This window comes from Chenopodium album, chromosome 13 (genome assembly GCF_948465745.1).
Source record: "Chenopodium album chromosome 13, dcCheAlbu1.1, whole genome shotgun sequence".
NCBI classification, from domain to species: Eukaryota; Viridiplantae; Streptophyta; class Magnoliopsida; order Caryophyllales; family Amaranthaceae; genus Chenopodium; species Chenopodium album.
The window spans coordinates 36,782,519-36,800,209 of record NC_137846.1 but is presented as its reverse complement, the minus strand read 5'-3'; the positions used below and the strand labels follow the sequence as shown (position 1 = coordinate 36,800,209).

Here is a 17,691-nt window from a genome sequence, read left to right as displayed (position 1 = left end):
TAAAAAAAAAAAGGGAGAAATAGATGGAAGGGAAGTTTTTATTTTGGTAAAAAAAATGGAATGCATAGAATTTGAATATTGGGGATTTGGAGGATTGTTGTGAAGTGTTGTAAAATTGACTATGCAATTATATAAAAGACTAGAGTGCATCGGATTTATGTAGTATGTAACTATGTATAGTTAGAAAGAAGACAAAAGTAAAGTGAAAGTTCTAGAAATATTTTTTATTTTTTACTTTTTTGAAGGAAGGAAGTTATTTGGAGGTTATTGGCAAAAAAAAAAAAAAAATAAAAAAAAAAAAATAAAAAAAAAAAAAGGAAAAAGGAGTGCACAAAATTGCAGGATAAGAGTTTTGGAGGAATTTGGTGAGAAGTTACAAAAACAACTCTTAAATTATATAAAAGAAATATCAGTTTCAAATTGAGAATAAATTATGAGGATATAAAACTATACAAGTATATTGATATGATATTATGAATATATTATCATACGTGATATTAGTGTGGTTAATGAGAATAGGGTGACCAATACTATATTGATATTGGTTTCCATGAGAAAACTTGAGGTGTGAATTTAACAGAAATTCATGAAATATTGTTGGACCATTGGCCTGCTTCGCTCAAGGAATATGTACTCATTGCCAAATTGCTTGCATTTCCACGAGAACCAGCAAAGCTTGAAAAGGTATAAAGCTCTTAAATCCTTTTTTTTTTTTGAATGGACGGTTAATCATTAAATATTATTTTTGTTATTTTCTACTAATGATGTCGTGAGTATGTATATATAGAAAAGCTGTATTTTGTGCTTGGAAAACAATTTGTTTGAGATTTTGGAATTGCATTTTTTTAGATCTTGATTGAGGTATTGTCCAACACTTATCTAGGAGTAATATTAGCCAATTTAAGCCATTAGTGGATAGAATTTTGGCTGGATCCAAGATTTCTAGACCTTATCTTATGCAAGCAGGCTACAACTTGTTAAAGTTATTCTTCTCGACCCGTAGACAATCTAGTTTCAAGATGTTGATAATGCCACAAAGATTCTGAAAAATAATGAGATATTGTTGGATCTTCTCATGGATCAATGTTATTAACACTAAAATTGCGTTGATGTCTTGGGACACAATGTTCTTGCATAAGGTTGCTGGTGAGTTATTTGTCAAAAACAATGCATGTTTGGAATATTTTTGCGACTTCAAAGCTTTTGTGAGTTAACTATCAAGGAGGATACGCTGTTATTATATTAAAAAGATTTTGTGGGCTTACACTTCTTTGGACACTCTTTTCTCGATGGTTGGGAAAGTTTTGAGCTGTAGGAAATACATTGATCAACTTGTAAAACATAATGGTACTTTTGTGAGTTGTCAGTACATTTTTTTTTTGGAATTGGATAGTTATTGACTACTGTAAATTAGCACTCGTAGTCGTAGTACTCCACTCTATATTTAGCTTTAGGGCCTAGGCTCCTAGGTAAGAAAAGCAATCAGAATTTTATTTATTGGGCCTTGCTAAGTACAACGTATAATTTTTCATCCCAAAGTTATCAGGGGCCAAGCCCCGTTCAGTCTCTCTTATGGTCCGCCCCTGAAACTGAACTAGTACTGGTAGATGACTAGGATTTTATTCAAGTAGCTTGGGAATTGTTTCCTACCCATTCTAGACCTTTTTACATAAATAAACTCAGAGTTTATAAGGTAGCAGGATCATGCCCTGTTATAAAGGCTTAATACTTATAAGTTTTGTTCTTGTTTGGCTAGACAATTTATAATTAACAGCCATTGTTAGTATTAATCCTATTATTTTTAGGGATTTGATCCTTTCATTCATCTTCATAGGCTATGTTCACTTCACTTTATTTTAGTAACTTGTTCCTTTTTCTGATTAAAAATGGACCGAAACAGATCATACTTGATGCCATTCTTTGCGTTTTCTTATTGCCAAATATTTGGAATTTCATATTAAGAAAATCAATGAATATTAGATATTTCAAAAATACACATTAGCACGAATCTTTTAAGACCCCATTATGTATTTTTCTACTTGAGTACGATTTGTTCAAGGTTCTGTCAAACAAGAAAAATTTAGATTAGATCAGTTGAGATTAGATCTTAATATATCTAGAGAAGAATAACGTATTCCAAGTGAAGATATCATGAGCTTAGTGAATTTGATTGAAGATACTTAACTTCCTAGTGATATAATACTAGATTATGTTAAAATTAAAATAATCTTCAAAACCGACAAATGTTTAGTGAACCTATAATTGTTTGTGGGAGATCGACATATTGTTTGGGTAGATGGAAATGGAGAAAAAGGGATGGAAAGGAAAAGAAGGGGAGAAATCCCGTTGTTTGGATAAAAAGTTGTAGGAAGGAAGGGAGGGGAGGGGGGGGGGGGGGGGGGAAGGGACCTCTTCAAACTAGCATAAGGGAAATGGAGCTCCAACTCCTCCCTCCCTTTCTTTCCCCTCCCCTTCCTCCTTTTTCCCTCCCCTTCCTCCTTTTTCCCTCCCCTTCTTTTCTCTTCCAAGTTGTTATCAAAATATAGTGTAAATGGCCAACAAACACCCTATTTTAATTTCCAATTTTATAAAGCTTCACTGGCTAATAAGAATGATAACGTATAAAATTAGCATTGTGTTTGGATATGAAAAAGGGAAGGAAAAGAAGGGGAGGGAGGGGAGGGGAGAAGATGAGTTTTCCTTCCAAATCTCTCCATTGTTGGAGAGATTAATTTCTTACAATTTAATCCCTCCGTTTCTCTCCCCTCCAATACCTTTCCTTCCTCATTTGTTATCCAAATGAAAGATAATCCATCCCTCTATTTCCCTTCCCTTCCTTTCCCTCCATTTCCTTCAATCCAAACAAAGTGTAAATATTGGAGGGGGGTATGACCGTATGATGCCTGAAACTTGACCAAATATCAGTAATCATGGAATTTGCTGGCCATCTGAATCTTGCCTTCCTGGAGCTTCTGTCAGTTATATGTTTGCTTGATATACTTTTTGTTTTTGTCTACAAATTCCCTACCTTAGTCATAACTCATAAGCTAGTTTCTCAACCTCTCAGATGGCTGCTAGTTTAATGCTCTGTGTTTCATGCTTAGCATAGGTTTCATCTGCATAATAGATCTACTGGACATACTGGCTTGCAAGATGAATAATAAGACAGACCTGAGTGTGAAATGGGTAGATTTTAAACTCATTTCACCCACCCATTGAAAATCAGGCTGCAATTTTTATATAATATCGTTATACTAATTGTCTGCCTTAGATTGTCACATACTCACATTAATAAATCATATTACACTATCCCAGTAACCATTGTTTTTACTTGGGGGAGTCTATATTTAATTAACTTTCTACTTTCTAGCATGCTAGGATTATGCTATGTATATGGTTAAAATTTGAAAGTGGGCATTGGATGAGCTTTCTCCATCTAACTTGTATAACATATGCTATTGTTTTATCAATGGTTTGGTGCAGGAATTACCTGGAATTAGCATGACATCATTAAATAGTGGCCTTTCACAAGGCATGAATCCCAAGAAGAAGCATGAAGTATTCCCCTTTTCATCTTTTGGCCGTGCACCTTCTTTACTCACTATATCTTATGTTTTTATGGATATACAACCCATGTTAGATGCATCAAGTCTATTACTACGTAAACACTGTTTGATTTACACATAAGATCGTGTGTAGTTTATATTAAAAGCTTAACATATTCCAGGTTTGCTGGGTTGTAAGGGTTGGATCTGAATATATTTAAACCTTCTTATACACTGCTTTAATGGATGTGTGTTGTTTATTGTGTCGTGAATGTAATAATGGTGGTTTCTCAAGAAGTTTTTGTGCACACCAAGTTAGAACTTTATGGTCGTGATGGTTAAATTCTATAATCTGATTTCTGATCGTAAACATGAGCCTTTTTATTTATTTATTCATTTATTGTTATTTATACTTATTCCACCTGTGTTCTGAATGATTGTAGCACTATGTGTTTTGGCTTGTTTCTAATTCCAAAAATTCTTCACACTTCCAAATTAAACCATTTTTTGCAAACTCCTACTACCTTATTTTCTCTTACGCCACAATATTTACACCTTTCTACTCACTATCCACCTTTTTTCCTATACCCACTTACTTTTTTACACCTCTCTTACTTTACCACGTTTTTCTTACACCCACTCACCCACCCACTCGCCTAATTTCTTAATAATGTGCAAATAGTAAATGGTAAGATCAATTAGAAAATGCTAAGATCAATTAGAAACAGGGGAACTATTTTTTTGTCTTTTCCTATTTCTCTCATTAATTTTTGAATGAACAGTTACACACTCTGATTCTAGTTGTGCACTTTGAACTTGTTTATGCTTTGAAATATCCTCTGAAGACACTAAAATGGAGGGTTTCATTTCCAGAAAATTGTGTTTTGGGTTATTTACCTATATGAAGTTATAAACTGTATGCATATTTTTTATTATGCTAGAATTGTCTATAGTAGCCTCTCTACCAGGGATTTGCTGGGATTTCATTAGTTGCTGGTTTTTGTGTAGTTACTGGGTCTCTTTTGATTGATCAATTTCTGTAATTTAAAACTTGGCCTGGATTTAGCCAGGTCTCTATTTATTTGCTTTAACAGAGTGATTTCATTGGCTGGTCCAATCTTTTTTAATGTTCCATTCATCTAAGTGACCTTAGGATATGAACACTTTTTTTTTTTTTTTTTTAAATATTTTTATTTAAATAATATGGTAGGGAACTAATATTGCAGCATTGTCATGTATTCATTTAGGAACCATGACTATGTGAGTATTTGATCCAGGGAAAGGAACCCCATTGATGCACAGGGTTAACGATTATTCCTCATGCCATCTTACCATTTGCCTATCAAATATTCCCTTTGTATTTTGCAAACCATTTTGTTATGTAAGCCACTGAACTAAATTTTTTTGTTGTGAAGGTTGAGGTTTTGTCTTCTCTTGTAAGCTGTATCACGAGTAATATAGGAGCTCATACAGTGATTGATGTTGGTGCTGGTCAGGTAGATAATCTTGTTACACTTTTGTTTTGGATTCAAGATTAATTTATCTAGCTAATCAACCAATTACAGGGCTACCTTAGTCTGGTACTTGCCTTCCAACACCAGTTACCTGTAGTTGCCATTAACGCGTCTTCTCATCACGGAGCTGTTACAAATATACGTGCAGAGAGAATCAAGAAGCATTATGCAGCTAAGCTACATAACTCTGGGTATGTGAAAGGCTGAACTTATGTTCCTTTGCTATCATGTCTAGTTTATAGATACCAATCTCCCATTAATATGCATTAGCATATAACCTATGAGTACCCATTCTCCAGCAACATCCTTGACAAACTGTTGATGTTTTGTTAATTCTAGCCTGTAGAATACTTTAAAATTTTTTATCAACAAAATTATACGAAGAGCTCAGAAAGGATATAGGAACAAATTCTACATGAAAAATATTGTGGTGATTAAAAAGTTTGAAGTCTAGTTCTTGAAGAGGGGAAGCTTTTGGAAGGTGAAACTTTTCGTGAACATGAGGTATGAGCAACTACTTACACAAGTCTGTTTTCCGTTGGAATACATGTCAAATAAATAAAATATTCTACTCCCTCATTTCCTACAAAGAAAGGAATTTTCAACTTAGGATGTAGAAAATAGTAAAAGGTAAAGTGACATGAAAATAATTTTTGTGAGAGTAAGGGCTTGTTTGGTTCACCTTATTTTTGCTTATCTGATCTGATTTGGTCTAGTCTAATTTGATCTGATTGTTTGATCTGACTAAACTTTGATCTTAGTTGTACGATAATCTTTAAGAAAAAAATATATCAAGTGGGATCTTGTTAGATTCGTAATAATGTGTATTTTATTAATATGTAACTTTCACAATTTTTTTCATTACAAAATTAAAGATATCTAGCGATAAAAATATCACATAAAATGATGATCTGATCTGAACTTATTTTTTCTGATATGATTTGATCTGAACTTATTTTTTCTGATGTGATCTGAACTTATTTTTTCTGAAATAAGTATAAATAAGTTAAACTAAACAAGGCCTAAGAGTGAGTCCTTTTTAAAAATGCTGTCAGTTATAAGTGGGTATATTAAAAAGTTATACTCCCTCTGTATTTTATTACTTGCTCCATTTCTCTATAGAGTTTTAGGAGAAATAATAGAAAGTATTATTTTATGATGCAAATGGGGTTGGTTGAAGAATAAAAAAATCTGAGAAAGTAAAAGTGACTATAAGTGGGGAGGAGAAAAGATAAGAAAAATATAAAAATATAATATGAGGGGACCTCTAAGGGAATATAATATGAGGGGACTACTAGTGGGGAGGAAAATAGTAAAATATTGTTAAAAGTTTCCGAAAAAGGCAATGGAGTAAGTAATAAAATACGGCCGCAAAAGAAAAGTGGAGCAAGTCACAAAATACGGAAGAAGTATTTAAAAAGGAAAGTGAGTATATTAAAAAAAGACTAAGGGAGTACAACTTATATCTGATGTGGAAGTGATACTTCCAATCCTCACCACCCCCTTCTTGAAATGTTTAGTACAGTTCTCTTTGTTTGTTAAATAGAAACTCTATACCAAGTCAGGAACTGGAGATAAGAAAATGGCAGACCATAATTTAAAGGTAATACGCCCTTAAAATTTGGAAGTTTGGGAAATGTTTGATCATTTCAATATATGATCTTATGGTGTCCTGTTGGTGGAGTGGTGACATAGTGACCATCATGGTGGCAGGGTTGGGGACGGAGAGTTGATCGAAATTTTAAGTTTTAGTGTCGATGCTTTTTACAGTCAGAATTTATTATGTTTGAACTAATGTGAAATAATGTGAAAATTTTAAGATATAAGCTTTTTCAACTTGGCTTGGTTTGAATATAGAGTTTACATTAAGGTTCTTATTTGAATTTCAAACACTTGCATTGGGTTGATGTCTCTATCAATGCAACACAAGCTGATCAATATAAAATTTTAAAACTCAGAATATTAGTCATATGAAAAGTTTCCCTAAAATCAGTTTTCTCCACATGACAGCTATTTGAGATATACTTGGGGTGTACTGTAGGGTTTTATTAGGGTTTCCTTATGTTATAAAAGGATCGTTTAGGTGATCAGTTAGATCACATCTTAGAGAGCCATTAAGAATAAAGACTCCTTGTATTATTTTCTCGTTCTTTCTCCATTATAGTGAAGAAACTCTCGAATCCCCCACCTCTGGATGTAGGTCTAATTTGACCAAACCACGTAAATCCTTGTGTTTTTTTTGTTCATCTTTACATTGTTTTCTTGGTATTATTTTTCATTGACTTGTTCCGCATTAATCAAACACAACAACATCCGATTTCCTAACAGTTACGTTCCTTTATGGACCTTCATACCAACAATTTTCAGCTGCTGTTTTTTTGTTCTTGTAGCAAACTGATATACCAATTTACTGTGCTAGATTAGCAAGGGGCTGCAAAATATGCCTATCACAATGACATGCCGTGTACTGTCTTCATCTATGTTGAGAAACCTTAGCAACTACTGCTGTCAGCAAGATGGATTTGATAAAAATCACAAAGGAAATGGGTCCAACCAAATTTCTCCTGCAAGATTTGAGGTTGCAAACCTGGAACTTCCATCCAGTGGTGATGATTCTGATTGCGAATCATCACTGGTTCTTGCTGGTCTTCATGCTTGTGGTGATTTATCAGTAACTATGCTGAGGTATGTCTGTCTTTATCATGTCTTTGGATTTCTATATTGAGTGTGTTCATTTTATTTTTTCCTCTTGTTTTATTATACCACAGTACCATAATTTTGTGTGTGAGATGTTTTAAGGAGGTAGAGGTAAGGTTGGTGACTATTGATAAGCATAGAGAAGCTTTGTAGATGGTTTCTATGTTTTACTTTATATTTCTTATACTGCTAAATTATTTGCTGGAAAAATCTGTAACATAGTACCATATTTTTGTAGCTAGGTCTATAGGCCACCACAATCCCTTTCAAACATTGTTGGCCCCTCTGTCTTATCTCTACTAGAAAGGAACTTAATCACTCAATAAAATTCAGCCGAGCATTCTTAATTCTGCGTCACTGGTGTATGTGAGCTCACTTCCTAGGAAAGCCTGTCGTAAAGTCATCTCTTTATGTGCACAAAGTGATTACATATCAAATTAATTATCTAATTAAGACATTTATTGTACGAAGTATAATAATATAGGGTTAAATAGTCTGAGAATGCATGCAGATTCAATACTTTGCAACTTAAGATCTCTGAAAACCATTTAGATTTTGGCTCTCATTGCATGAAAAATTCGATCAATTCTAACCCTTCCATAGCAGATAGACTAAGATATTACCCTTAAGCATATCAGCAAAAATGGGGAAACAGAGCACATAATGCTTTTCTCTACTTAAAAGTGCTTCCCCATTGCTGTGGAAGTTTCTTTGAGTTGCCTTAAAGAAAGGGGAAGAAGGGAAAGCTGCTTGCTGCTGCTGAATTATCGCCTTGTTTCTCTAGCTAAGGAAGAGTAAGGGGCTTAAAAAAGTAATAGGATCCACATTATTATACATTTCTGCCCATGAGTTGCTCTTAGTATGTTGCTGGGCACAAAAATAACATAAGAAGTGGAGCTCTGATCCAAGCACCATATGTGGGGTGGAGTCAATCCTTAGGCAGGATGCGGCAATGATATAACTTAAGAAATCTGAATTTCAATGGGTCTAGACAAAAAACTTGTAATGACAGGAAAGAAATGGGCATATTATTTACAGAAATGTTACATCAATGGTAATTTAATTTTTTGCTGTGTACAAAGAGTCCAATATCATCTCAATTCCACTACATTTCATTTGATGGCTATTTTGTCCCCTCTTCATAGTCATTTTCTTTTATATCCACCCCAATTTCAACATTTTTTTTTTATCACTTTCTTCAAGGCTTCCCCATCTCTATCTATCATTCTCACTTCTGCTTTATCTATGCCCACCTCATATTCTGGTATCTACTTGTACTTAAAGTAATAATCTCCTAAGTAATATTGTTAGTATCTACTGAATATCGGGGTTTACATCTACTGAATACAAGATGCGAGAGAATCTTCTAAAGTGGTTTAAGGAAGAAATCAGGGGTTAACATCTACTGAACACAAGATGCAGGAGAATCTCCTAAGGTGGTTTGGTGATATAAAATGGAGACCAAGTAAGGCTCCGGTAAGGAAGCTTGAAGAGTGACAAAGTGCTGGGATTACGAGGAGTAGGGGATGACCTAAGAAAGCTTGGAAGAGGGTGATTGAGAGTGATATGAGTGCTTTTGGGATAGAGGAAAATATGATGTTGGATTGGGTAGAGTGGAGGGAGAAAATTCATGTCGAGGACGTATCACGATTTAATATATACACATACTCCCTCTGTTTTTTTAAGTGTTACATTTACCAAATGTGGCACTTGTTTTGGGGTTTTTGTGTCCCTTGGGAGAGTTACAGCTCACAGACTGGATCCAAGCCGCCTGTACCTGCAAAACAATGGAACTCTGGATGTTCGGAGGTCCGCCTCAGACGGTTAAGTTAGTAGGGATCGGAGTAAAAACGTGCGGAAAGTAAATATGTTCTCGGATTCCGAGATCAGGTGTTTTCTCTGTTTCGAGAATAGTAAATGATGTAATGATTGTAAGGTGCCATAATAATTGGGGGAATCTCCCTATTTATAGGGTCCTAGAAAGGTATGTCCTGCCCTAGGGTTTAATGACCTAGGGATTTGGCTGCGCCGTTTTGCGGCTACCTCGGGGATTGGGCCTTAAAGGCCGCCAATTCTTGAGGGCTTATCTGCTTGACACGTGTCAGCCCATGGGAGGTCCACTTGGAGACCTTTTTAGGTGACACGTGTCGCGCTATCATTAGGCCATGTGGCGGGGTAGAAATACCCAAATTAAACACTTTTTTTTTTAAGGGTTACCTTTCCTTTTATGGCAAAAAACTACAATTTAATATTATATCTCCCTCCTTTCCCAGTCCTCCACCCAAACCCATTACTAATTTTTTTTATTATTTCTTTTCTCTCACATCTGTTGTATTTCGATAAACTATTAACTACATTGTCTTTCTTTTGCATTTTTAATGCTCCAACTACCCCACTTAGTTAGGGGTATTCAACAAAGGGAATGAGAATCAACTAACATGAATCCCTTTGTTGATGTTTGATTGACAAATTCAATCATTCTTTTTACCACTCTTATTACTAGTAGCGGCCCACGAAGGCACAAGGGGTAGCACGTGCTACCAGTGAAAAAAAAAAAAACAGTTGGTGATCAAAGAGACCTGTAATTTATAATAGTTGCTCTCTTAGATGTTGCTAAAGCAAAATTAATAGAGAACCAACTTTTGCTTTAGAACTAAAAAGACCTGTTGTTTATAACAACAGGTCTATTAGATTCTCTTTTAAAAGAGACCGCTTATGTATAGAAACTGGTCTCTTAGATACTCTCTTTATTAATTTTGCATACATCCAATTATTTAATTTTTTTTTCACAAAGGCTCTTATTTAAATTACTCATACTTTATAGAGTAATTAGAATTTATGATTTTTAAGTCATAAAATAAATTTATACTTATACTTTAATTAATATTTTTTTTAAAATCGTTGTAGCTTAATATTAATGAAACGAGTAGCTTAATATTCTTGAAAAATCCTTCATTTGATGAAATTCTTCCTATTTGATAAGTAACATATTTACTACTTTAATTAAGCATATATAGTTTGTTTTTTTTTTTTTTTTTTTTTTTAACAACAATAACAATAACTTGTTTCTACCTCTCTTTATTTTCTTATTGTTCCGCGCTACCTCTACCTAGAAATCTGCAAGGAATTAGCCTAAACCTGATATCCGTTTTACTTACGCTAGAAGGCCTAACAATTAGATGGAAGAATGCTGAATTGTCAAGTTGTTAAATTCAGTTTGGGAAGAAGGGTAAAATAGTAATCTCTAGATAAGTTTGTTATGAGTTTGTTATTGCTAGGCTGGCATGCTTAAGGTGTGTTTTTGGGGATTAAATTTGGGGTATTTTTAGTTAATTGGTGTTAGGGGAATGGATCAGAAAATTAATTGAGTGTTTTGTTTTGGGAGAGCTCCTTCCTCTCGAAAGAAGGTCTGTATTATTGGATATCCTCAGTAATACAATTATCATTCCCTTGGTGCCATTACTCTACCTCTCTAGCTTGTTATCTTACTATTTCTCATACTAATCTCTAGCAAATTGGTATTAGAGAAGTGACATTCCAAGCCGAGAAAGAAGATGGCCTGCCTAACAACGTCTAGACTTGTTGGAGCAGGAGATCTCTAGGCTTCCATCGCGCGTTGCTCGGGAGATCACCACTGCAATGGCAGCATTCAAAACGGACTTCAAATCCCAGATCGCTGCTGGTGAGGAGAAACTCCGTTCTGAACTTCGCTCTTCGCTGGTGAATGGACCACAAACTCAGTCGGATAATTTGTTTTCCACACAACCATCCTTGGATTTTGGAGATGGTGGCTATCAAGGTGGGTAATCCAACTGGAAATTGAGGAAGCTCGATTTACCTCTGTTTGATGGCACAAACCCGGATGGTTGGATCCTTTGAGCGATTCTTCCATTTTTATCGGTTAACTGAAGATCAGCTTGAGGCCGCCATAGTCGTCCTTGACGGTGACGCCTTGCTCTGGTATCAATGGGAGCATCGGCGCCACCCATTACTATCGTGGGAAGTATTGAAGAAATTGCTTCTCCGGCGTTTCAGAACCACCGCCACCAGCACGCTACATGGGCAGTGGCTCGCTCATCAGTAGACCGGCACGGTGACCGATTATAGGCGACGTTTCATTGAGCTTCTCGCTCCGATTGATGGTTCCCAGAGGAGATCGCAAAGGGTCCATATATAAATGGGTTAAAAGAGGACATCCGGGTTGAGGTCCGGATCCTAGACCCGATAACCTTGGATCACGCTATGGATCTGTCCATGCGGATCGAGGAAAAATTGCGGTTTGGCCCCACGGCCCAAACCTGCTGGAAACTTGCCCATGTGGCGTACCCCGTTTCAAACCTTCGATCCAACCCATATACACCAAACCAAAACACCACAACCGTAAACATGAACTCGAACCACCATACTTCCACCTACCAACCTTTTTCGACAAGAAACAACCCCAACACCCATAAAAATACCGGCGAAATAAGGTGATAGACCGAAAGGAATTACAACAAAAGCGGGAGCAGGGTTTGTGCTTCCGTTGTGATAAAAATGGACGATGAACCACCGCTGTCCACGCCGCGGCTTGAGCGTGTTGCTTATGGAGGATGAGGATGGTGGAGAAGACGTCGATGAATTTTCCGTGGAGACGCACTCAGATGGCTTCTGTACACCACAACCAGACTCGTATTCAACCTAGAGGTATCCTTGAGCTCCGTCATGGGGCCGACGAGCCCGAAGACAATGAGGTTGGTAGGAAGTGTTAACAGTAAGCCTGTGGTGGTGATGATAGATCCCGGGGCGACCCATAACTTCATCTCCACTATAGCTGGGTATCTAACCCACTATGTTAAAGAGAATCGGTGTGACACTTGGAACTGGTGAGGTGGTGCAGGGTGAGGGCGTGTGTAAGGGGGCGTTGTTAGACCTTCAAGGTGTGATGATTATGGAGGACTACCTCATTCTTCCCCTGGGGAGTTCGGATTTAATCCTTGGCATTCAATGGATGGAGAAATTGGTTACTACCACCACGAATTGGAAGACTCAAACTCTGAAATTCCAGTTGGGTGGTGATACTATCACCTTAACAAAGATCCTCACTTGGGACGAACGGGAAAGCCATGATAAAAAATTTGCAGAGGAAGGTCAGGGATACTTGCTTGAGTTGAATCTATTGGAGAAGTCAGAGGAGAAAGCACCACAGATTCCAGTGGTCTTTCAGCCCCTAATTCAGGAGTTCAATCAGGTTTTTAACATGCGTGAAGGACTCCCACCGCACTGCCAGATCGAGCACTCGATTGTGCTCCGTAGTGGCACTAACCCAATCAGTGTTAGGCCGTACCGGTACCGAGAAAGATGAAATCGAGAATTTGGTCTCTGGGATAACTCAAACGTCAACCAGTGCTTACGCTAGCCTCGTATTGTTGGTGAAGAAAAAGGATGGATCATGGCGATTCTGTGTGGACTATAGGGCATTGAACAAGGAGACCATTCCGGACAAATTTCCAATCCCTATTATGATGAACTGTTAGATGAATTGGGTGGTTCGATGGTATTCACAAAGCTTGACTTGAAATCAGGATACCATCAGATTCGGGTCCGTCCCGAGGATGTCCATAAAGCTGACCAACGCCCCTGCCACTTTTCCTGATGAATGAGATATTCAAGCCGTTCTTGCGGAAATTTGTTCTCGTCTTCTACTCTTCTTCGACGACATTCTAGTTTACAGCCCTTGTATGGATTCTCATGTCGAACATTTGAAACAGGTGCTGCAAACCCTTGCAGACCATCTGTATGCCAACTTCAAAAAATGTGAAGTGGGAAAAGCTAAGGTGGCGTACTTGGGCCACGTTATTTCAGCAGCAGGGGTGGAAATGGATTGTTCTAAGGTCCAAGCAATGTTGGATTGGCCTCCTCCTTCGAATTTGAGGGAGCTCCGAGGCATTCTTGGTCTTACAGGCTATTATCGCAAGTTTATACAAGGCTATGCGATAATTGCACAACCCTTGACTGATGAGTTACGCAAGGACAATTTTGGGTGGACGTTTCAGAGCTCTCAAGTCTGCAATGGTGAGTGCACCAATCTTGGCTGCCGAGATTTTTCACTTTCCTTTGTGGTGGAAACCGATGCTTTAGGGCATGGGTGTGGGTGCGGTTTTGTTGCAGTTAGACCACCTGATAGCCTATTTCAGTAAGATCATTGGTGTGAGAAACCGGGCAAGCCTATCTATGAAAAGAAGTTGATGGCTATAGTGTTTGCCGTAGAGAAGGGGCGACATTATTTATTAGGCCGCCATTTCACTGTGCGGACTATGAGAGGAGTCTCAAGTACCTGCTGGAACAGAGAGAAGTGGGTCAGGCTTACCAAAAATGGATAAGCAAGCTTTTGGGGTATACTTTTGAAATGCATTATAAACCGGGGCCTGCCAACAAGGTTGCAGATGCCTTATCCCGCCAATTTAGCTCGAATGTGGAGTGTTACTCCATGGTCACTTCTTGTGGCTTGCGTTGGGACTATGTGCAGTCATTCGTACCGAAGGATGGGGTGCTGCAACGCTTGATTTCTCAGCTTCAGAATGGAGAGACCACTCCCAAATGTTTTGCTTTTGAGAATGGGGTATTGAAGTACAAGGGTCGGGTTGTGATTCCTAGGTATTGTGAGCTGACTAACAAATTGTACCATGACTCTGTGGTAGGGGGACATGCAGGTGATCTTAAAACCTACCACTGGCTGGCTGGTGAGTGGTTTTGGTTTGGGATACATAAGGATGTAGCTAAGTATGTGCAGCATTGTCACGTTTGTCAGCAAAATAAGAATTCTACCTTGACACCTTTGGGGCTTCTCCATCCGTTACCAATTCCGGAACAAGTGTGGGAGGACATTTTGATGGATTTCGTGGAAGGATTACCCAAGTCCTTGGGTTGGGATACCGTACTTGTGGTGGTGGACAAACTCACCAAGTATGGGCACTTTATTCCTCTTAAACACCCTTATATAGCTTAGAGCGTGGCTCATAGTTTTGTGAGTGTGTTAAGCTGCATGGGATACCAAGGTCTATTGTGTCTGATTGTGACAAGGTTTTTCTGAGCATTTTTTGGACTGATCTATTTAAACTTCAGGGTACTCAGTTGATGAGAAGTACATCATATCATCCCCAAACTGACGGCCAGGTTGTCAATAAGGGAGTGGAGTCTTTCTTGCGGTGCTTTGTGAACGGGAAACCTCATACTTGGGCTCAATGGCTTCCCTAGGCTGAATACTGGTACAATACTTCCTTTCACACCTCCACTAATTACACCCCTTTTAAGGCCTTGTATGGCAGGGACCCTCCTCACTTGTTGCGGTTTTCAGCTGGCACTTCAGCCGTGTCCTCTGTAGAAGAACAACTGCAGGAAAGGGATGCTATTTTAGATGACAAAGTTTCATTTGGTGCAAGCACAGGTGTATATGCAGCATTATGAGGATAAGGGAAGGCGTGAGGGTGATTTTCAAGTTGGTGAATTGGTGTACCTGAAGCTGCAACCATACACACAGAGGTCCTTAGTTAGAAGGTCCAACACCAAGCTTGCTCCTCGTTTCTATGGGCCTTATCAGGTTGTTCAGAGGATTGGCAAGGTGGCTTACAAATTGCAGCTTCCACCAGGGTCCAAAATACACCCAGTCATTTTTTTTTATTTTTTATTTTTTTTTTGACGTACTGTAGATACAAAATTTAAGCTTTGAAAAATATTAGTGGGTGTTAGAAAAAACAAGAGATTGTAAAAAGGTTTGTGGGTGTAAGAAAATTAAGAGTGTAAAAAGGTAATTGGGTGTAAGATAAAATAGTGTGGAAAGGTGTAAAATTTTTGGGGTAAGAGGGGTTATGATGTTAAGGGGAGTAGGCTTAAAATGGAATACAGTGACAAATAGAACGAAAAAAAATAAAAAAAAAAAATTAGTAGAATAAAAAAATAAAATAAAATAAAAAAAATCTCTATAATCAATTTGCCCATTTATGTTTGGTAGCTCATGTGTTCCATATATGTAAAGACATCCTGCTGAATCTTCGTCAGTGTTTGTCATTCAATGGCTGTAAATGCTGGTTGAATTGTGTGCTGTTAGATGGGCTTTGACTTGTTCAATCATTTTTTTGTATTCAAGTCAAACTAATTCATGAATAATTAGTTACACCATTACAAGAACTTAAGTGGATAAACTATGGAATAAAAAAATCATGTTGATGGTTGTACATAGATAAAATGCTCAATTTGGCTGCTTGGATTTTTGTTATACAGTGTCATCATGCATGTTTGAAGCTGTATGATTCGTCGTCTAGGTTGTATCATTTGATATTGTCATTTATTGTATAATGTGTCTCAAACTCTCAACATTAATTTGTATTCCCATTACAGGGGCTTATAGGTCCTTATTGGTCTTTGCGAGCTGCTCTGGGGCCAGTCTTCGAAACACTTTTACTGCTGGATAGATTGTTGTTCCTACAAGAGCAAGAAAGTGTCAAAGTTTTCATGTTGCCTATTTTTGATCCTGTTTTGTCACCAAGGAATCTGGCAATTATTGCTCAGAAGACCTCAATCTAGCATCAAGGTTATGCTTTCTTGTTCATCTGTATAACGCGTATTTGTAATCCTGTACAAGTAAACAGCCCTTTCGTATCTTTTTTCTTCCATGTAAAAGTGCTACCTTTAATGATTAGCTAAAAGAAACTAAGAAGTATATGAACTATTTGAACTTGTGCACCATCTTTTTTAGCATTGAACTTCAGATATGCAAGAATGTGAAGGAAAATGTCAAACAAAACTAAAGCTTTAGGTGTGGATTAATTTATACCCTCTACGTTTTGAAAAATCTTGGCATGTTATCAACCATCAATGTTTATGAATCCTATGGTCTTTGGTTGATTTTTTTTTTTTTTTTTTTTTTTTTTTGGAAAGTCTTTAGTTGATTTTTGTTTTAGTTTCATCCTAATATTTGTATTTCCATTGCTATATTTTTTTTTTAATTTTTAATTTTTTATTTTTTTTTTACATGTGCTTAAATTATTTGAATTTTTTGCAGTGTATGCACTTGGGTGAACATAGCATTTGAATGGCTATGCTCTCTACCTGTGGCATTTGGACAAGAATCCGTGAACCGGTTACATTAGGCCGGGAGAAGGTTTTGCGATACCTAGCTACATCTGTAAAGGCTGACTCTGCAATCTCTTATGTTGCTCGGTTGCTCCTCCTAGAGTTGATGAGGTTGCCATGGTTGTCTTCTAAACACCAACCTATTCCTTATGGTTTCGTTTGTTCTAGAATCCATCAATTGAATAGTTTTCATTGGTCTTTGTGATTCATTGTTGTGGAAAATATTCCTAAAAATTTGGTGGATAAAGAGGGTCAACCTCTAGGGGATGAAAGCAGCGAAAAGATTCGATTGCTCCTCCTATAGTTGATGAGTTTGCCATGGTTGTCTTCTAAACACCAACCTATTCCTTATGGTTTCATTTGTTCTAGAATCCATCAATTGAATAGTTTTCATTGGTCTTTGTAATTCATTGTTGTGGAAAATGTTCCTAATAACTTGGTGGATAGAGAGGGTCAACCTCTAGGGGATGGAAGCAGCGAAAGAGTTTGTTCCAATATTTGAGAAAAGTTAGAATGTAACCTTTAGTGATGATATTCTTTGACTACATCAATGATATAATTGCATATGATATTCCAAAATTTTTTGGAAGAAAAAAGGAATTATTTATCACCAAGAAGGTTTAAGTACAATCATGAGTAGTGAGTAGATCTTTTAGCTAGGGAAAGGGTGAAGCATGCTTGATTAGTTATTTAGTTTGATTTTGGGAAATTGATTAATGATTACCTTGAGATTAAATTGATTAGGTAAGGTTTGCTTGTTACATGCATTCATTGATCTGGCTAGTTAGCCTTTATTTTGAGTATGTCATCCAGCCTCTCTTCAT

The 17,691-nt window shown here is 37.1% G+C and overlaps 1 protein-coding gene across 1 annotated transcript; it reads left to right on the top strand.

Annotated features, from left to right (window-relative positions):
- The first annotated feature begins 324 nt into the window (after positions 1-324).
- LOC145576602 (uncharacterized) lies at positions 325-17,387 on the top strand. Its single transcript, XM_081634330.1, has 6 exons — positions 325-684; positions 3,484-3,558; positions 4,961-5,041; positions 5,111-5,250; positions 7,484-7,744; positions 16,133-17,387. The coding sequence occupies exons 2-6, from the start codon at positions 3,502-3,504 to the stop codon at positions 16,140-16,142; spliced, it is 549 nt and encodes a 182-aa protein (XP_081490456.1). The 5' UTR covers positions 325-684; positions 3,484-3,501; the 3' UTR covers positions 16,143-17,387.
- Positions 17,388-17,691: the final 304 nt, after the last annotated feature.